Source organism: Psammomys obesus, unplaced genomic scaffold (genome assembly GCF_907164565.1).
Source record: "Psammomys obesus unplaced genomic scaffold, mPsaObe1.curated_primary_1811, whole genome shotgun sequence".
In the NCBI taxonomy this organism is placed as follows: Eukaryota; Metazoa; Chordata; class Mammalia; order Rodentia; family Muridae; genus Psammomys; species Psammomys obesus.
The window spans coordinates 6237437-6258301 of NW_026592548.1; the positions used below are offsets into that span (position 1 = coordinate 6237437).

General features: G+C 47.0%; 1 protein-coding gene across 3 annotated transcripts; it reads left to right on the plus strand.

The window, feature by feature from the left end:
• The first annotated feature begins 2 nt into the window (after positions 1 to 2).
• Positions 3 to 20346, plus strand: Lhx8 (LIM homeobox 8). Of its 3 annotated transcripts, none has more exons than XM_055614376.1 (9): positions 3 to 134; positions 1815 to 1901; positions 2071 to 2232; positions 5425 to 5546; positions 7502 to 7722; positions 8139 to 8242; positions 12357 to 12452; positions 16610 to 16797; positions 19659 to 20346. In XM_055614376.1, exons 1-9 carry the CDS (start codon positions 54 to 56, stop codon positions 19729 to 19731), a joined length of 1134 nt encoding a protein of 377 aa, XP_055470351.1. In that variant the 5' UTR covers positions 3 to 53; the 3' UTR covers positions 19732 to 20346. The 3 variants fall into 3 exon arrangements, with proteins under 3 accessions (XP_055470351.1, XP_055470349.1, XP_055470350.1); XM_055614374.1 differs by having other exon boundaries at positions 16610 to 16793; XM_055614375.1 differs by lacking the exon at positions 1815 to 1901 and having other exon boundaries at positions 16610 to 16793.
• The last annotated feature ends 519 nt before the right edge of the window (positions 20347 to 20865 follow it).

Consider the following 20865-nt stretch of genomic DNA (forward strand, 5'->3'; position numbering starts at 1 on the left):
CCGGGGCCCCTGACCCTCCGCGGCTGCTATGTGACGGGCAGCGCCGCGGGGCCATGTACTGGAAGAGCGAGCAGATGTTCGTGCGCAAGCTGGAGGGGAAGGACGCGCCGGAGCTGGCGGTTCCCCGGGAGAAGGTGAGCAGCCACGCCGGCCGGCCGGGCCGCTGGGGGCTCTGTCCTTGCGCCGGGAGAGTGGTCGCCGCCTGGGCTCCAGGCCTGACAGGTTTTTGTTTGTTTGTTTTTTGTTTTTATTACGTAGCAGCGTTAGGTAGTAATCAGAGCGTCCCCTCCCCACGGGTGCACTTAACCTGGGCCATGGACACTCGAGTTGGGAGGCGAAGCCTGGAGCCTAGGGCGCTCGCGGGCCGTGTGAGTCCTGCTTTTACTCAGTTGAAGCTCCGGTCGCGGGGATCCGGGGCAGGGTCGGGGCATCTAGGCTACCAGGCGCCAGGTACCAGCCGCCGCGTCCCGCTGAGCCCCGCTCTGGCCGCCCGTCAGGTGCGCGAGGGGCCCGAGGACCCGCGGCGACAGATCCAAGGACGTGGGTCCTCTGGAGCCCCCGCTCTTAGAAAGGACCAGAAGAACAGTCGGCCAGAGGGGCCAGGTCCGCGGCGCCAGGCGAGCCTAACGGGGAGAGCAGGCTAGCTGTCAGCCAGCTCGGGAGGCTAGACCGGGCGCGCGGCCGAGTCCGGGGCGCACGGCAGGGACGCTCAGCCCAGTCCGGGGCGCACGGCCGGGGCGCTCAGCCGGCCCGGGGTCCCCGGCGGCTCCGGGCGGGACGCAGGCGGGGCGCGGCTGGCTCGGGCCCGCCGGGCGGTGGGCGGCGGGGGTTCCGCGGACGCACCCCGCGCCCCGCGCTGGCGGTCCCCGGAGCGGCTCCGGGCTCTCCCGGGGCGGGGAGAGCGCTTGGGAACGCCGAGGGTGGCGGGAACCCGCGCACCCACTAGCCCGACACCGGACTCTCGGGGAGGTTCTGTTCTGTAGAACAAAACTGAAAGTGCAGCCGGGGCTCGGCAGACCTGGGCCGCCCGCCCGCCCGCGTGGTCGGCAACCTTCCGCCCCGCGTCGGGTGGGGTGCTTTTTTTTTTTTTTTTTTTTTTTTTAATGGGACAAATTAAATTCAGCTGGATATTTCCATTATGCAACCCGCTTTTTGCACTGGTTAAAAATAATCCTTTAGTAGCTAAAATGTTGACTTACTGAGCACTAAGTGGCAATTCACACCTGAAAGAAACCAGTGTAAGTCGCTTAGGGTTCTAATTGCTTTAAGTTTACCAAAGAGCTGCTGGCTCCGTTTAATCTGAAGCATTTTCATTCAAATTGTCGGAACAAACACCAGGCTTCTTAAATCCCACTGTAATTAGCTTTCAAGTATCCGATTAAACCTCTTCACCTTTCGGGCTATCCTATTCAAAAAGCCCCCCCTCCCTTAAAAATATATGTGTGTCTTGCTCTTTTAATTGCGGTTATTAAAGAAATCGAGTTGCGCTCCCCACCCCCTCCTCAGTCCCTTTTCTTCTCTCCCCCTCCCCCCGCCCCGTGTCCCCTTTAGCCGGGTGTTCCCCGCTCCCGTGATTGACGTCTAGAAAGCGCTCGCTTTGTGCTCGGAGGCCGGCTATTAGCTGGGTCCCCGTGGGGGCGGGGAGCCGGGCGAGCGCGGCTCGGGCGGGCAGTCCTCGGCGGCCCGGAGCCCGCAGCTGCGCCGGGCTCAGGTGCCCGCGGCCGCACGCGCCGCCCGCGCGCGGCCTGGAGCGGCGCTGGCCGAGCGGGGAGCCCGCTGACCGCGTCTCCCGCCCTCCCGCTCTCGCGGCGCAGCGCCCCGGGCTTATGTCGGAGGAGTGCGGGCGGCCTGCAGCCCCGGCGGCCGGGAGGACGCGCAAGGGCGCCGGGGAAGACGCAGCGGTGAGTGGGGCGGCGGCCCGCGCGGGTGCCCGGCTCCGGGGCCCGCGGGGCTGGGAGCCCCGGGAGCGAGCGGGGCGGAGGGCCGGGAGGGGGCGCAGCCCGGGTGCCCCCGCGGGCGTGAGCCGTGGAGGGGAGGGGGGCCTGCAGCAGAGCCCGGCTGTTCCCGCAGGTGAACCCCGACGGCGCCGGGGACGAGGACTCCTGCTCCTCCTCCGCCCCGCTCTCCCCGTCGCCCTCGCCCCAGTCCATGGCCTCGGGCTCCGTGTGCCCGCCCGGCAAGTGTGTGTGCAGCAGCTGCGGCCTGGAGATCGTGGACAAATACCTCCTCAAGGTAGGAAGCGGGGTGAGCGAGGGAGCCCCGACGGGAGTCGGCGAGGCTCCGGGACAGTGCCCCGCCTCGCGGCAGCAAATCGGGCCGCTCTAGGGCCCGCGGCGGGAGAGTGTGGTGGGAACTGTAGTGTTTCCCTTGCTGTGAACCGGTTCGGGGACCGGTCCCCACCAGCAGAAGAAGGGCTTGGGGAAGCCCGCCCATCCTGAAACAGCTGCCAGCTGCCTGGCCTTTTGTTTTCCAAGCTAGACCTTATTTATCTTAAAAATCCGTTAGTCTCCTCCAACACACCCGTGCTGCATCTGAGCAGTCCCGGGTCCGTGAGCCATTCCGCTTTGGACGGCTCCCTCTGTGACGAAAAGCACAGTCAAGCGCCTTAGAAGATCTTTTGTTGTGAACTATTGACGTCGTGGTCACAGGTTTATTGACAGGTCCCTGGAATGTGCCACAGCCACAGTTTATGTAAGGCTTTAGAAGCTCTTTCGGTACCTCCCAGATTTTGCTAAGCGCCATGGAGTTATGTCCGACCAGGGCAAAAGGGAAGTACAATTAGGCGCCCATGGAAGAGCCTCGCTGGAAGTGTTTCACGCGGCGGTTTGAGAGTTGACTGTCTGCCTTAATTTGTTTTAACTGTTCTCTTAAAATACTGTGCGCGGGGGCGGGAGGGGGTTTTGGAGTTGAGATTCTGGCTGGCTGCAGTTAAGCCAAGTTACTGCAAGCAGGATATTGGGTCCCATGCGTCTTAATCTGAGCACATTAGATTTCCAATTTCAATAGCTTTTAAAAACCACTATGTAAAATAATGTTTTCTAATATACCAAATGAGTTGTAAACCAGTTCACTTTCTGACCCTGCCCAAGCTTCCAAGCTTCGGTTTCAGAAGGATTAATTACAGAGAGTAAAAGTTCAAAAAGTGAATTAGTGGGTTTCTCTAAGCTCTTGTCAACATTCGGGAGCTGCCTGCTGGGCGGGATGAGAATATTGCTCTGGAGGGCCCAGACAAAGCACCAAAGCGGCTTGGGTAAAAACATTTTCAGTGTTGTTAGTTGATTCCTGAAGCTGGCAAGTTACCCTGGCTTTCTCTTTAAATTTGCATTCTTAAAATCCCATTTCCAGTTTTACTACTTAGAAAGTGCAGTGGTACAAAACCATCCACCAAGTCAAATTAGCTTCTTGTTTTGAACAAGGTTCTCGGTCACGGGCAGAAACTTCAACAGAGTTTCTGAACCAGACTTCAGACATAGAAAATAGTTACACAGTTAGGTCAAGGTCATCTTCTGAATTCTACAGATTCTAGCATTCCTCTTGTATAATTTTCTGCATTGCTTATGCGTGTCTTCATAGTGCAGAGAAATCATATCTAAGTGGTTCTGCAAAGTTATCTTCTGTAATTGGACAGGAGTCTACCTAGGAAAGTTTTCAACACACAACCATATCGTGCTGGGATTTTTAAGTTGCTTAAAAGTTGACACCGTGGGACCCTGTAGAAACTTGAAGTTCGAAGCCTCCCTGTCTCCAGTTAAAGTGCTGTCTTCTCACGCTAAGCTTGAATCATAACTTCTCTCTGGGAAGAAGTGTTTTCACCCAGTGTAGATGAAGCTTTTGAGACGATAGGGAAACACCATGCTGAGGGCAGACCACAGAGAGTCAGACAGAAGGGGCTGTCACCTGCTGCCCCTTTATAGCCCTGTCCTGTCCTAGCCTGGTCTGCAGCCATATTGGATGAATACTCCTTGAATATTTTTATGGGAAGGAGTCCAGAACCCCTTCCAGAATTGTCTCCCTTCAGTCCTTAGCAGAACAGGAACTGTTAAGAATCTTTCTTTTGTTTTTCAAAAGAACCTTTGAGGAAAGGTGTCAGGCCAAGCTTGAGGTCTGGCTTTTGTAGAGTTAGAGAGAGGCCCCAGCTTTGTTTTAAAGCCTTACTTTAGAAAACAAAACAAAAGCCTGGGTGTGATTTAAATAAGGCCCCAAGAGTGGAGACTCAGGACACTTGGACGTTCTATATTAATTGGGTACAATTTTCAGAAAAACATGAGGAAAATAACATCTCAACTTCCAGGAAGTATTTTTCTCGGTTACTATTTTTAACCCATTTTAATGCAATTGACTGTTTTTTAAAATAGCGAATATATAGTTCTCTTGAAGAAAGACCCAGACTTCAAACTTAAATTTTCATCAGAAATTAAATGTTGCTTTGGGAAGAGGCTCCTAACTCCTTAGAAAACCATCATTTTCTTTACAGTATCATTTGTATCTCCTTATCAGTAAAACACCCCGACTGGTAGTTAAAAGGCACAAACCTGGTCAGCCCTAGCCTGCAGGCCAGCACAGCCCAGTACTCCTCTCCGCTTGGTGGCTGAAGCTCCGATCTGAAAGGAGGGCAGCCCCAGCTTCAGGTGACCTGAGTGGCTATTTGTTCCCAGACATTCCTTGCTCCTAAGTCAAAGCCTAGAGTACCCTGCTTATTAAATACTGTCCTGTCTCGCTACCTGAAGTGCAAACAAATGTATTTCCCTGGATGCATTTAAAACTACCCATGATTATATATCTTTCTCCAGAAGGTAGGTGGTTAGATAGGTTCCCAGCAGCCTCCTCCTTGGTACTTTGCTCCCGGTAGCTGTGCATATTAGGGGGGTAGGGAGAGCAGAGTCAGCTTCTCTACCGCAGCAATCTCAGGGGTGTCCCTAGTGCTTGCTTTCTTGATTAGGGTATTTTACAAAGCTGTTTTCTGACTTTGTGGTTCTTCCTGATAGGAGCACAGTTTATAGCTATTTGGCCAAAATATAGGTCGAAAGGTTTGTGTGTTGACTTCCATAGCTGCCACGTTTCACTGTAGAAGGGATTGGAGCAAAGACAAAAACAGAACCTGGATAGATGGCTCTAGAGTAAATGTTTTCTCTTGAGGTCTCCTCAGAGGGAAAGGGACAGAGGAGAGAATGACTGTGAAAGAAAACCTGAAACCTTCAAAAGAATAAGGAAACAAACTTGAAACATAGCCTGTGGGAGTCTGGTTTCTTGCTGGAGTGTAGAGAGGACACAGCCAGATGGCTGTTCTTGTTTCAAGGGTGCTGTCTGGGTGGAAGCATTCCGAGCTATGCTGGGTATCACAGGGCTGACCGCTCTCACAGAGTCCGCTGGGCTCTGAAGGGGATGTGTGCTGACGGGCTGCTCACCCTCATTTTCCCCTTGCAGGTGAATGACCTGTGCTGGCATGTCCGCTGTCTGTCCTGCAGTGTCTGCAGAACGTCCCTGGGAAGGCACACAAGTTGTTATATTAAGGATAAAGACATCTTCTGTAAACTTGATTACTTCAGGTATACTGCCAAGCTTTCATTTAATAAACACCCACAGAGTCATTTAAGAAGACCTCTAGAAGAGGGATTTTTGACATAGTTTATTTACTCAAGGCCAATTATTACGATATATTTGAACATATTTTTTGAGATTGTATCTTGCTATTCAGTGAACCTCCTGTGTATGTCTCAACTGCTGAGATTAGAGGTTTTTCAAGCACCATGATCAACTTCTAAAATTTCTGTGTGGGGAGGGTGGTTATAATTTGTACTAAAACTAAATTAGTGTTAGTGTGCTCCCTTTAGGAATTGTCTAAGTAAAACTTCATTTTGGATTCTATTCCCACTCTAGAGGATGGAAGTTTGAGGTATTCAAAACAGACTTGTGGGATATGAAATAAAGGACAGACGAGACACACGATGGCGGCAGCGCCCTCGTTTCAAGTCAGTGTTGGAATAAAATCCCTGTGCAGGAAGTGATCCCTGGTGATAAACCTCTGAGGTGTCAGGGGCTTGGATACTGTAATCAGCCACACTATTATCTGAAGAACAAACTATCCCTGAAGTGTTCTGCCAGAGATCCTGCCTTTATTTGTGGTCTGTCCTTTGACTTTGGTTTGCAAGACTATATTAAACGTGGCATGTTCTTTCTGTGGTTCCCCATGGCTGGCTAAGTGTCAGGTGTCTTCCAGGACCTACTTCTTTGGGGAGAGTTGTCTAAAGTTGTAGGCATTGCTTTAAACGGGGTCATGTCTATCTCTTCTTTACTTGCATTCCTAAATGAGGAAACGTTCACTGTAGAATTCTGTCTAGCAAACTTAGTAACCCTAATTACAGTGTTGATGCGGAAACCTTTCAGAGAGGTCAGCATTTGGCACTGGATACAACTCACATGCATTTTAGCGAGGCAGAGCCAGCCATATGAAACAAGTGATCTTTACAATTATCAAAAATGTGCACTTCTCACCAGTGTTATTCTCCTTTTTTAAAAGATTTATCTTACATTAGTAACAATTACTCTTCAACTTACAGTATGTTTACTCTTTTATGGTAAATTAACACCTTATAAAAATTTTGTTTTTTAAAAAAAAATTCATTAAAAAGATCTATTTCTTTAGGATTTTTTTTTTATATGTTCTGAAACTAATCTTTAGGATTCAGTACTCTTATTAAATAACTGGCAATTAGAGATGGTCCCTGGGTGGACACAGGCAGATAGGTGAACTAACCTGGTCCACCAGTGACTTTGGTGGAGACACACCAGGGCACTAAGACTGGGAGGAGAGCAGTTGCCGTGGCCCCGGATCTTGTGAACGCCGATAGATGTAGCCGTAGGATTTAGACACTCTCTGCAGCGTCCTGTGGCTGGCAGTGTGGCTGTTGTCATGGCTGCAGCACTTCTGGATTTTTCCTCCTCGTGTAGATCCTGTACATTCTCTGATAATTTCTAATACAGATATGCTAACACTGCCTGTCCCCCCACTGCCCTCCCCTTGGTTTTAGTGGGTCTTTTGTTTGTTTCTGGAGCTGGGGACTAACCCAGTGTGTTAGTTACCCCCATGGGCTATCCCATGCCCTCAACTAGGTTTCTTGTCGGTCTGTGTTTCTGTGTTGACTTGGCATAGTTTTTGCCCTTTGAAGTTTTCAGCTTGGAGTGTGCCTGTGTGAGTATACGTGTGTATCTGGGATCTCTAGGCAACCTACACAGGCCTCCATATTTGACCCAATAAAAGGGCTGTTTGAAACTCCTGTTTCATTTATTTTAAAAGAAAAACTGAAAAGAAAACTTCTGAGGGACATTTTTTTTTTAAACAGATTTGAACAGGGACCCTGTCTCAGTGCTTCCCATATTGACATTAAGAAGAAGAATTAATTCCTGTTTCAAAGCACTTAACAGCTCACATAATTGCGATAGATGGTGGTGTGGTAAAGGTTCCCTGACAAATACCTCCCTGTGCCTCCTCCCTGTTGTGCAGGCGGTACGGCACGCGCTGCTCCCGCTGTGGCAGGCACATCCACTCCACTGACTGGGTCCGCAGGGCCAAGGGCAATGTGTATCACTTGGCCTGCTTTGCCTGCTTCTCTTGCAAGAGGCAGTTGTCAACTGGAGAGGAGTTCGCCTTGGTGGAGGAGAAAGTCCTGTGCAGAGTACATTTCGACTGCATGCTGGATAATCTAAAGAGAGAAGTGGAGAATGGTGAGTCGGCGCAAAGTATCAGCCAGAGTCTTTCAGGTTGGTGAATGAAGAGAGAAACTGATGATGCCCCAAGGTCATTAGAGGGGTAGAGCAAGCACTGCCACCAGTAAAGGGCTCCATGCACTGACTTGCAGCCAAGCGGCAGCCTCTATGTTAGTTCCATACTAGAGTCTGAGACAGCAGCTTGGAGTCTGGGGTCAGCCTTTGTTTTCTCTTTATTTGCCTTCCTAGGGTGGGCCTTAGACGTATGCTTTTAACTGACTGCATTTCAGGCAGAGCACACAAGGCTATAAAACATTGACTTCTAGAGTACATTCGCAACATGTTTTAACACTTTAGGTGTGGGTGTGAGGAAAGTGTGCCGAAGTACAGCCCCATCCGTGTTACCAGCTGGGTGGTATGTTTTTAAACCGCAGGTAACGGGATTACGGTGGAAGGAGCCCTCCTCACAGAACAGGATGTCAGTCACCCAAAGCCAGCCAAAAGAGCCCGGACCAGCTTTACAGCCGATCAGCTGCAGGTAGACGTGGCAAGACGTTTGTGATCTTTGAAGCCCCTTCCTCCCCACAAACAAACAAACAAACAAAACAAAACAAAACAAAACAAAAAAAACAGACCTAAAGCAAAATAAAAACTGGCTCTCCATGCTGCCTGAGAATATTGTTTTCTAAAAGGTTGTCCTAAAATTTCTTTTAAAGATCTAACTCAATGAAGAGTATAAATGTGTACTTACTGCCCTAAAAAGTCATGGTCTGCCAAGTCTAGTCATAGTAGCTTTCTATCTTTTGGTATCAAGATCAAACTGGGACACAATATTGGTCTGTCGTGGCTTCCAGGAGTATCAGTCTAAGGCAGATGTTTTGTTACATGTAAGAGAACAGAGAGGATGACTGTGGAAACTCAGCTGAAGGAGGCAGCACCCAGGGCTGTGGGGCTCTGATGTGACGTTGTTTGAGTAAATCGTGTGTTATTGAATGTTGAAAATTGCACGAATTTGGTCTAGGGAAGAACAGAAACTGCCCAGGACAGATAGGAACCTACTGGTTGACGCCAGTCATAAAGGGTTAAGACAGAGATTCCACTGTCCTGCTAAGGCTGACCCTGCCCTTGGAAATAAAGGAAAGTCCTCATCACGGTTGTCCTGGGTGTGACCACATCTCATTTGTGCAAACTGTCAAGACAATACTCCTTGCTGTGTATTTAAGTCTACATGTGGAGATTCTTTCTGTCATATTTCCTAAAAGATCGGTGTGGCTGAAGTGTTTTGTTTTGTGTTAAGATAAATGGTTTACTGCACGTCTTTCCCAGGGGCTGCTGGGCATGTTGCACATTCAGCTCAGGACTGAAGACAAGGCCGTCTTGTTAACAGATGAAGGAAAAACCACTCCTAGTAGTCAGAGAATTTCAGACTCAAGAGTGGTATTTTAAGGAATGATTAGAGGGGTACCCTGGACGTGACCAGTGTTCTGAGGGAACTTGGCAATAGACCAGATGCTGAGTATTAAAATTGAGATCCATTAAGAAAAAGCCCGCCAAGTACACAGTTGCTTGGTGTGTTCATTAGACATGAAGTCTTTTACCAAGACTAATTCATGAAGAATAAGACGTCATTTGAGCCTTGTTGCTCTGATGCTTCCTGGAGTGTTGGAGACAGTCACATACATCCTGAGGTTGGAGTGAATTTTTATCCAAGCTTTGCAGAAACACCCAGTCATAGCAAGTAGGCTGGGTTAGACAGATTCCCTAACAGACAAGTATCAGATTTGGAAATGGCCAGATTTGGAGCTGACTGTGACTTTGACAATTACAGGCTTCATAACTTGGATATGAAAATTTCTTATTACAGTTAAAACTGGCGGGTAACTATACAACCTCCTGTGGGAAGAGATAATTACAGAAAAAAAATAAGATGGAATATTTGTGGAGTTTTTTTCAGCCCAATCCTGTCCATGTCTTTAACTCCTCACCCGTTCCAGCAAGTCCTCAGAGTAGTCTGCCTCTCCATGGGGCACAGGAGTGACCCACAAAGTAACCAGCCACTCAAGGGACTAGCACAGAGGAGGCTCACACAGATGTGCCCCACCTCTGTGAGACCATGTGCTTGACCAGAACCCAGCAGTTCAGAGAAGAGAAATTCTGAGGCTTGCAGACAACCTTATAATTACAATGTGCCACGTTCACAAAATACTTAAACCATGTGTTGCTGTGTGAGACCATGACCTGAATCATAAGCTTTAAAATGATCAGAGCAGGTTCTAAAAAGTGAAAGTATGGTCTCACTTATTCTGCGTTCAGTAGCACTGATGCTTATACCCAAGACTGTCAAAACAAATAAGGTACAATCCTCAGTTGTTCCAAAGAACAGGAAAGCTGGTATAGCCATAGATTTAAAAGAGAGGAAAGAAAAAGAGCTGAATCATTTACTTTCAACAGATTATCTGATAAATCAAGCATTATAATCACCTTGTCAAATTGTCTCAATTTTGAGAAAACTGAATATATTCAGATATCGACTTCAACAAAATAATTTAAAATTGCCCCTGAAAACTGAGTTGAGACTGCCCGTGAGTCTGTCCTTGCTTTGGACAGAGGAGTGTTAACATAGGATAGCTAAGGAAATTCCTAAAATTCCATTTCAAGTCTTACAGGAAGAAGGTTCCAAATCAGAGGGTGTGTCTCTACAGATGTGTCTGAAACATGGCCCACTGATGAGAAGGATACTTAAATCCCTGCTGGTGCCATGGTTCCGCATCACATGCACCAAGGTTGGCACCTGGCTTTTCTGGTAGACCTCTTGGTGTTAAATTGATAACACTACAGGGCTTTGCCATACTCCTCCCCCCAAGAGTTCCCAGAAGGACTGGAAGTAGTTTGCAGTAGCTATAATATCTGCAGAGTAGAGAAACTAGGAATTCAAAGGTTTGTCTTTTTTTTTTTTTTTTTTTTTTTGTGAGACCAAATACTGGCACTAGGGAGGCCTGGAAAGGAAAGACAATGAGTGTACTATTTTCTTTAGAGTATTTCTAAATGGTCAGACTGTACTTACACTCAATTTCATTCCTTGATGAATTCTCTTGCTAAATGTATGTTGGTTTTATTATTAAATTTTTACTTCCAAGGGTCTTTTATTTCTTTTTCAATCAGAGAATCAGTAATGACTTTAGAAGCAAACCCCCAAACATCAGCTCTGCTTTATCTTTGTGAAAAATCAAAGGCACAATCAAGTTACTCGTCGTTTTGTCTTTAGGATGTTACACTCAAGTCGCCCTCACACAAGCAACACCACAGGAAAGCAGTTCCTTGGATAAGGGAGGGAAGAATGAAGAGACAGAGTCCATTTTGCCATTTGTTAAAATAAGAACAAGTCTATGTCCCTTTTACAGTGAAGATACTGATACAACATTGAGTGAGGAGCCAGGAGCACTTGATTCTAGGGGAGCCACTAACCAGGGCACCTTACTGAAAGGGCCATTTGCAGCCACACATGTTTCTGGGCTCACACTGGACTTTTTTCCCACGCTCTTGAGACTGTTCTCATATTGTCAAGGTTCCTCTGTCACCAGCCCTGAAGTGTACATTGCACTGCAGCCCCTGCAGAGAGTATAGTGCCCACCACGGGGGTGGGGGCAGTGTGGAGGGTGCTTTTCCCCTAGTGCCCTGGGAGCTATTACCTCTCCCGAGAGATGGGTTTTGGGAAGTGATCTGTTGGGCTACTTATGGCAAGTGGAGAGGCAGGCACAGCACTGGTGGGAACAGGCCAAGACTACAGTTCACACTGCCTGGGGTGGGGTGGGGGGACAGCAAGGTGAGGACAGGTGCTCACTTCACAGGCCCCAGGCAAGCAAGGCCTACCGAATCCCCTTCTTCTTTATTAGTTCTCTTTTTCATACTCCCCTCAGCTGTTTGACTCTGTGTACTAAAATTCAAGATTACTGGACTCTCATGGTTCCCTCTGTTTGCTCCCAGAGGCCTTGACTGTGGTTTTCATTTTCCTCTTCTCGTTACCTTTGATTAGAGATGATGGTTGGCATTTCTGTATTTTTCTTGTAGGAACTTAAAGTTCTCAAGTTTCTACCCTGCCATCTATGACCACATACCTCCCCTAGTACTTGGCATGGTGGGATCAGTCCAGGTCCTCACGGCTGAACTGCCAGACTTTGTCCAGCTCTTGTGCACCGCCTAAAGGATGTTTCACTTTGTTAAATCTCAGAGGTTGCTTCGCGTGGAGCAAATGCCTTTCACACGCAGCAGCGGACTCTACTGCTGCAGCACAATCTATTTGAAAATCAGTGAAAACCATGTGAGAGGTGTTGAGGCCGTTCAGACCCTTGGAGGCCAGAGGCAACTGTGGTGTGACTTGTGTGTTCTGAGACGCATGGAGAAGGGAAACACCTCTAATGGCACGGCTGAGAGGCCAAGTTGATGCTGCAGCTGGGTGATCTTTAAAGATCTCAGAATAAGAGTTTGTGTGAATTTACATAGTATGCCTCGCTTTCACCTGCGCTTGGCTGCATTAATTTTCAAGTACCAAAGCACAAATCTCATTTTCTTTGTCTTCTTTGTCTTACCAGCAAGATGCAAAAAATAAAGCTTTTAACTGTTTGCTCCCAACGTTTTATCTTTAAAAACTACAGGTTATGCAAGCACAGTTCGCTCAGGACAACAACCCAGATGCACAGACCCTCCAGAAGCTGGCAGAAAGGACAGGCTTAAGCAGACGTGTCATACAGGTAAAGCAAGGATGCAAGGAATTCTGCATCTGATGTTGTGGGTGTGTCTGCTGTTCCTCTGTGACAAAACCTCAGAATGCTCCTCCTACTTTCACTCTGAGCCATATTTTAAAAAGAGTATGTGACCTTTCCTGGGGAGATGCAGCATACATGTGTCCTCACTCACTCCAGACAGGACGCCAACGACAGACCAAAGTATAGACACCACCAAAGTACAACCTGGTGAACCAATGAGTTTTATTGTTGTTACAGGTGTGTGGGTGAGGGGTTGCTTACAGGAGCAAAAATAACTCAGAGATAGCTGCATCACCAAAGCCTGCTCCAGTCTGAGCAACAGCTCACAAATCTGGGTGCCTGGAGCCCACTGCACAGCCTGCAGGCAGCTCAACAGGTTGGAGAGTCTCCTGTTCGGGTGCCTCCATTGATATAAACCTCTTCTGGGTAGCTTGGCTAGCTGGTTTCCATTTTCAGGCATTTGCTGCTTCTGCTGGTCTAGCCTCAGAATTTTCTTAACAGCTTTGCTTTTGTGAGAGTCCGTCTTAGCTTTTATCATTTACTCTGTCAGGGAAGGTGCCTAGTGAATCTGGTCGGTTTCAGGGACTTCCTGAAGCTAGTCTGAGTAGCTTACCCTCTTGCTTAAGGACCTTCCTGAAGGATAGAATGTTTCGATCTTAGAGGAAACTGTTAAACAGCCTGAAATGGGCTTTCCAGGAGTAGGCCACATTTGTCAGATAACTCCTTATTCATTTTTATTCCGTTCAGAGAAGCTCTAAGCCTTGGGCTAGAAGTTCCAAGCCAAATCTTGTTCTGAGCTCAGCTCTCCTCTCCTCTTCCCTGCTGTTTTCCGCTTTCGTCCCCGTTTCTGCCCGACCCCTCCTTGTATAGGGTGTCAACTGCCTTTACTAAAGATTAGGGAAAAGAGGTGATATGACCAAAGCTAGGAAAGAATGAGATGTAGCCAAACTACTATACTGTAGAGTTCACATAAGAAAAATCTGGATTTGGAATTGCAAAAGCCTGTGCATGTTGAGCCCCCTTTGCAGAGGGAAGCTATAACATGATGTGGGAAAGAAAGGACAAGGTGACAAAACACGGGAAGAAGTGGACCCAGGACTTTTGGTTGTGGTGACTAGGAAACTATTGCGATGTGTGTTTATGTGTGTGTGTGTATGTGTATGTGTATGTGTTCTTGCTTTTAAGAGATCTGACTGCAGTGTGGGTCCATAGCTACATTCCAGAGAGTTTCTTACTAGCTGCGAGTAATAGCAGATACTGGCTGCCAGCAGGATGAGGACACAGCCTGGACACAGCAAGGGAGAAGCAGAGGAAAGATCGTTGCTAAATCAGAAGTCAGAGAAAGCTCAGTTGTCCACTGGGAGCTGCCCACAGTCACCTTTACCTGTGCTAGCCATGCTAGTGGGGTGACTGGCTGTGAAAACAGCATCAGAAGGGATGAGCAGGGTCCAGCCAGTCTCACACCTTGGACTTGGGCTGATCTTTTAAAAGCTCCATGTGAGTGGATGAGGGGCCTGAGAGCACAGACAGGGTCACAGGTATCGACTGAAAGGTGTAGAGCAGAGCCTAATGAGAAAGACCGCACTGGCAAAGCAGCACAGGGCTTAGAGAAGGATGGAGTCAGAGAGGTGCCACAGGGAGCCAAGATGGCGTAGAGAGGCCAGGGACAGGGAACATAATTTAAAGGAATTGTTGAGGGTTTTGTTTGTTTTTAAAAAGAAACCAAAAGCACTAATTATAACCAGCAAGAAAGGAATTTGTCTGGGGCTGGTGGATTATGAATTTCTTTTTGGTACAAGTATGTTGTTTCTGAGGTTCTCTAGTTGGCATTGAGGCGCTTATTCTTGACAGAGCAGGAATTGATTTGGGTAAACAAGTAACCTGCACTTGGGGATCATCCCCAGCCTCCACTTCCTCCTCAGAACCCCATCCCTCCTCCCCGCAGTGGGAGCCCCTTTCCTGAAGACAGGACTTCCAGCATATCTGGATGACTGCAGAGTGTTTAGTCTCCTCTAGGGGGCAGTCCCCACAGCCTCGGCGCTGCTCACGCTGTCCACAGATTGCCAAGTTTATTTTTACAGAAGAGGGGTCAAACCAAAGGGAGTGCTTAAAAGACATAGAAGTGGTGTGGTATTAAATGCAGTATGAACTCGAGGAGGGCAAAACAGGAGGGAGAGTCTCTGCAGGGTGGTGTCTTCAAGTGTCTGTGAAGGAGCAGATGGAAAGGACTGGTTCACTTTCTTCACGGCAAGCTGTGTCTGTGGTGTTGATGCTGCTGCTGGCTCTGAGGTTTCCTCATCGGTATTTCAGACTCTACAGCCTGGAGGGTTCCTTCTAACTCCAGACTTTGTACATTCCTGGTGGAATGGAGGCAAGAAGGTCAGGTTCATGACTGTTGGGAATCTGGCAAAGAAGACGGAATGGCCTTCCCACAGTGGGTCCTATTACTACAGGAGTAAGGACCCAAGAGAGACATCTGCCAGGCTGTTTCTGGGCATTTATCTTGGCCACGATATGCAAGTCAGGTTGAGCTCCAGCATTAGCTTTTAAAGATTTCAGTTTTGGTTTGAAACTTTTACTGTGTACATTGAAAGTTTGATGTTTTTGGTAAGATGGCAGGAGACCCGCTCAGCAGTGGGCAGTGTTGGGTCTTCTACTCTGTGTGATGGGTGGCACCAGTGTTACAGACCTGTGGTTGGTCGTGGGGTGGAGACTTTGGGTGTGATCTCCAGAGAATGAGTGAGGACTCTATGGCCTCGTCCTGCTTTTGCTCATGCCTAAGCCTCCACCTAGAAACATACCCTGCGCTTTCTCTAGTCACCTGCTCTGGGCTGCACACCCTAGGACACTGGTAAATTTGGCTCCCTTGGTTTGAATTCATGGCTGGCCAGCCCTCGGCCTTTTAGTCCCAAGGAACAGGGTATGTCTTTGAAATCAGGCCAACCTTTTTTCCCTTATAAATTCTTTGCGGCTTTTCTTGTGCCATGAATCCCTGGACACATGTGACACCCCTGGCCTTTCCCTGGCTTACTACACCCAGAGGCCAAATGCTTATTCTAATTTCTTTAAGATATTAGCTCACTTTATCATTCCTGCTGTGACACAGTTTGTTTGGAATGAGGGTGATCAGTGTGTGTGAGTGTGTGTGTGAGTGAGTGTGTGTGTGTGTGTGTGTGTGAATGAGTGTGTGAGTGTGAGTGTGTGTGTGTGAGTGTGTGAGTGAGTGTGTGAGAGAGAGAGAGAGGGATTGTGCCCGGGGCCTTGTACTGTGTGTTGAAGTTGGTTTTTGCGGCTCAGAGTCCACTCATGCAGACTGGCCTCTAGTGTCAGGCCTCACGTACCCAGATCTGGCCTCACCAGTTGTAACTACATCATTTCTGTGGTAGAGTGGATAACAGCATGGTTGGTACTTTGCTTTTTATGAGGTCTTAACAGTTGGGTGTGTTTGCAGTTCATTCTACTTAAACACAACTAGATTGTTCTTATCATAGAGTTGACCTTAGCATGCTTCTAAGGGAACAGTCTATGTATTCACTGAGAGATTGAACTCAGCAGGTTAAATGTGATGGGGATGGCTCAATCAAGAATCTTGTAGAAAGTTGTGAGTTTCCAGTGGGGGTTTTAATAATGGGAACAAGGATTTGGAAGGCATGCAGCAGGTGTCTTATGAATACAACAGTACTTTCCTTTTTAAGTTCTGATTAAAAGACCTTTCCTGTTTTCTGCTTTCTCCAAATGCCAATAGTAAAACTAGAGGCACATTTCCAGAATTCTCAAGAATTTACCATTTTTAAAAGATACTTCTTTAGCTTAGAGTAGACCTTTAAGTAAATCACCAAATACTAATAGCTGAGAAAAAAATGTATGTTCTAATACTTGAGCTAAAATGTTTATCCATTCAGTGGACTTTTAGAATTATTTTGTGGATGGATTGTGTATATCCCAGACTGGCCTCTAGCTTGCCATGAAACCAAAAATGACCGTGAACTTATGATCTACCTGCGTCTTCCTCCCAAGTGCTGGGATTACAGGTGTGCATCTCTGTACGAAGAATTTCTTCAGTGGATGGCCAGTAGGATAAGTGACTAGGGCTGTTGGTCAGAAGCTGCTGTGTGACCTCACCATCTCTTTCCTCTCGTCAGGTATGGTTTCAGAACTGCCGAGCCCGCCACAAGAAACACGTCAGTCCAAATCACTCCTCCTCTGCTCCAGTCACAGCCGTCCCCCCATCCAGGCTGTCTCCACCCATGCTGGAAGAAATGGCTTACTCTGCCTACGTGCCCCAGGATGGGACAATGCTGACCGCACTGCATTCTTACATGGATGGTAGGTAGTCCAGCTGGTAACCTCTAACATGTGCTTATTGACCTCACGTTCTGACAGAAGACCTCAGTAATGGCTGAAAAACATTATAGGGTACAGAAGACAGCGATCTTAGCCGACTGTTCAGCGCTTTGCTTTACAGCTGAGCTGCAAACCTCAGTGGTAAATCGCCACTTGGCATTTACTGGAAACATTTTTTGTTTCTCTTCCTCCTTTTAATTAAAAAAAGTCCCTTTCTTTTTATGTTATATGCAAGGGTGTTGCCTGCATGTATGTCTGTGCATGAGGTAACCTTGGAGGACAGAAGAGGGCATCAGATCTCCTAGAACAGAAGTTAACAGATAGATAGTTTTGAACAGCCCTGTGGGTTCTGGGAATTGAACCTGAGTCCCCTGGAAGAGCAGCCTCATAATGGCTGAGCCATCTCTCCAGCCCCTTTTTGTTTTGTTTTCAATTGGATAAATATTTAAATAATTTATTTTTCTATGGTCAGAGAAGGTGTTGTCATCTGTCTGGACTGGAGGGTTTTTGTTGTTTTTTTCCACCTTTTTTTTTAATTGAAGTAAGTCAAACATATAGAAGGCACACACCAGTGCTGGGCTTGGTGGCTTGCTCCAGCGAGCGTCCTCTGTAAATGGTGCCAGACAAAGGTGAGCAGCAGCAGCCTCCAGAAGCCCAGCATCCCCTCTAGGTTTTATTCTCTTCAGCCAAAGTTGATCTCGACTTCAAAAGCATTGTCCTTACTTTCCTTTTAAACCTTTTTTTACATTTTACTTATTTATTTGTGTGGGGTGTGGGGTGCACATGTGTGGCGGCACACTGTAGAGGTCAGGGGACACCGGAGGAGTCAGTCACCTCCCTTCACCCCAGGGGATGCTGGGGCATGAACCCTGGTTCTCAGGCTTGGCAGCAAGTGCTATTACCCGCTGAGCTCTTATCCTGTGGCTTCCTGTAAACTCGCACTGTGACCTTGTGCCTCTCCTCCTCTTCTGTGGAGTATAAGGATCACTCATGCTAACTCTCCACAGAACTCTACTCCAGGAGTCGTTTCACCTCTGTTTGGGGGTGGATAGCCTGCTGTGTTCCCTTTGGGTATTTTAGGAACATGGTGGCTGTGGGCTCTCTTAGAAACATCTTTTGGTACCTGTGATTCAGCTACTCTATGGCATATGTCTGGGAGGGCAGGTCAGAGCAGGCACGCTGCTTCATGCTGTTCTGCCACAAGCTTCACACTGGTGGACCAGCTTGCGCTGCGTGTGAGCGCTGAAAGTGCTCCTGTTCCTGCCAGCACCGCACACACTACCCCTTCTTCATCTTGGCCATCTTAGTATGTTTAACAGCCTTTTCTTGAGACAAACACGATGGCACCCCTCCCCAGTCCCTTGGACATCTGTTTATATCTTGTGAAGATCCTGTATATATATTTGGCTTCTCAACTGATGGTTTCTCTTTTTTTAAAAACGACTTTATTTATTGATTGTAACCTACATATCAAGCCTTTGGATAATAACATGTGTTGAAAGTATCTTCTGCTTGAGGCTTCTAAGTTGTTTGATGTCTTGCAATAAGAGGACCACTCTGTTTTTTTCTTTTAACGATTATTTATCTGGCTGTGGTGGCCTAGGTCTTAATCACCACCACCACTCAGGAGGAGGCATAAGCAGGTAGATCTCTGAGTTTGAGACTAGCCTGGTCTCAAACTTCTGGGCCAGCCAAGGTGTAACATCTTCTCTGATTCTCCCCTCTGTTTTAAGGCAGGCCAGATCTTATTACCTGCCAAGAAACAAACAAACAAGCACTACATTTCAGATACTGGGTAAGAGAAAGGAGTAACCTGAGGCCCTGGATCGTCTTTTATCAGAGACACAGTTTCCTGCAGTACAAACTTGGGCCACAGGAAATCACCTTAAACACCTTAGTCATCCTGAAGCTAGTCTAACTCAGTCTCACTGCTCTTCCGCTCTGGATCCTATACCACCGCCTGTGTGTGTTTATTTATTTTTGTTTTATTTTATTTTGTGTTTTTTTTTATTCCACCACCCTGACAAAGCTCTAACTGAGCTGTAAACATCCCAGCCTGTCAGACATTTTTCACGTGTTAAATCTTTTAGTATCTCTGTTGGGAAGAAGTCTCATTTTCTTTCTCTCCTCTCTGGGACTTTCCACTCCTCAGATATCCTCCGAGCTCACCATAAGGGCACTGTCCAGCTCTCTACTGCTCTCAAGAGGGAGATTTGGTTTGAAGCACCACAGCCTTACCCTAAAGCAGAATTTCATTTTAAGTTTTTGTTCAAACAAACAGCTTATGATTCGATTGTGCCATGCGGTCACGCTGCTGTTGGAACTGCCTGTGTCCTTTGAGGGACCACAGTGCTACTTAAGACAATCAAGTTTAGATGCCAGCAGAGCACAGGCTTTCTCACCTGTTTCCCCAGGACCCTGGAGACTGAGGCTAAGGAGAACCATGAGTTGTAATTCATGGAGAACACACTCACACACTCCTAAGGGAAGCCAGGGTGCGGCCCACCCACACCCACATAAAGACAGATAGCATCTGCATACAGGGCCTTTCTCACTGCAGGGCAAGGGGCAGCAAATGAGACAGAGATGGAGTTCACCACTATGCTAAAGATGGGGTGCTTGAACCCCCAGATACTTAATACACTGCCTGTGTGAATGAGGCAGTGGTCCTGCTGAGTGACAGGGATTGTTCTTCTGCTGACACCTAGGTACAGTCAGTTCAGGTAAAACTGATGCCCACACCTGAGACAGTGATAGAGGCACCTTGACTTGAGATGACCCTTGTTTGTACAAGCCACTCTCTGTTACCCTAAGGAACTGATGCCCACATCTCTTTCTGTTTTGTAGCTCACCAACAACTCCTGGACTCCAGCCCTTGTTACCCTATACAATGACCCAGCTGCCAATAAGTCACACCTAATTCCTTCTTCAGGGATAGAAATGATTGAGGATATAAACTTGTCATTTATTATGTATAAAGTACCATTGAAAGATATTAATGTTAATTTTTTATTTAACACTCAAAGCATTTTGAACATCCTTTCGCTGCCCAGGTATGTATCTATAGTTGGCCTGCAAGACACTTTTATTGATTCTTCATTGTGTTTATTTTGTAAAACTTATGTTTACAAGAAGAAAACAAGTCAAAACATTTTTTTTTATTGTCTGGAAATAGTTGGCTCTAGTGTCTATCTGTTAATTTATTTGTCATCAAAAGAGCACTTTGCCTAAAAGACTGGACTGATAATGTGCAAAATGTTTACAATCCTTTGTGAAACTGTAGTTTATCATTAGTTTGTACCTGTAAGTTATTGTTATAAATATTATCTGTATTTTTTGTTATATACAACTTTATACCTTGAGGCTTGTATCTGTGAATTTGCAACTGAAGTTTATTTTGCCAGTGTTTCTGGATGAGCTGAAAGCGCGTCCGCTGTAGCATGCCGCGCACACCCTAGCAGTGTCTGCGCTTGCTAGCTGTAAATAACACCTCGTTTACGAAGCCTACCGCTGTAAGTTCATTAAACACTTTGCATCCTTGTGAAAGTTGCAGCCGGCCCGTCTTCTGTGTGTGTTGTCACCAGTAAATTGCTCTTAATTTTTTTAAGCCATTTTGTTTTGAGTTGGGTCATGAGTTTGTTTCATTGGGAAACCTATTTGCAGATGACTAGTCTTAGCAACAACAACAACAGAAACAAACCCACATGAAGACATCTCATTTGGCCCTTAATCACTTCTAAACTGCTAGTCAACTTAAGGTGAACTTAGGACAGAGGGCTTTCAGACTGACTGTTGGGGTATCCCACTCTAGACATGAAATGCAGCCATATCATATTTTTCTTCAGAGTTTTAAAGAAACTAGAAATATTTGAGTTTGAGTAGATTTTTTTAGAACAAAGGCTCTGGGTTTGTTTTGTTTTGTTTTCCAAGTGACTGCTTTTTCCCTAAAAAGCCTCTTGGTTGTCAATTCTAGCCCCCGGACTGTACTCTAGCTTAGGTAGATGCTCCTCTCTGAATTATAGAGGTGAGCATGAGCTTCGCTCTTCACTCTCTG

Coding starts and splice junctions, on each gene's coding strand:
- Lhx8 (XM_055614376.1), top strand. CDS start 54: ATGTACTGGAAGAGCGAGCAGATGTTCGTGCGCAAGCTGGAGGGGAAG. Junction 135..1,814: donor TGGCGGTTCCCCGGGAGAAG/GTGAGCAGCCAC, acceptor CTCGCGGCGCAG/CGCCCCGGGCTTATGTCGGA. Junction 8,243..12,356: donor TTACAGCCGATCAGCTGCAG/GTAGACGTGGCA, acceptor TAAAAACTACAG/GTTATGCAAGCACAGTTCGC.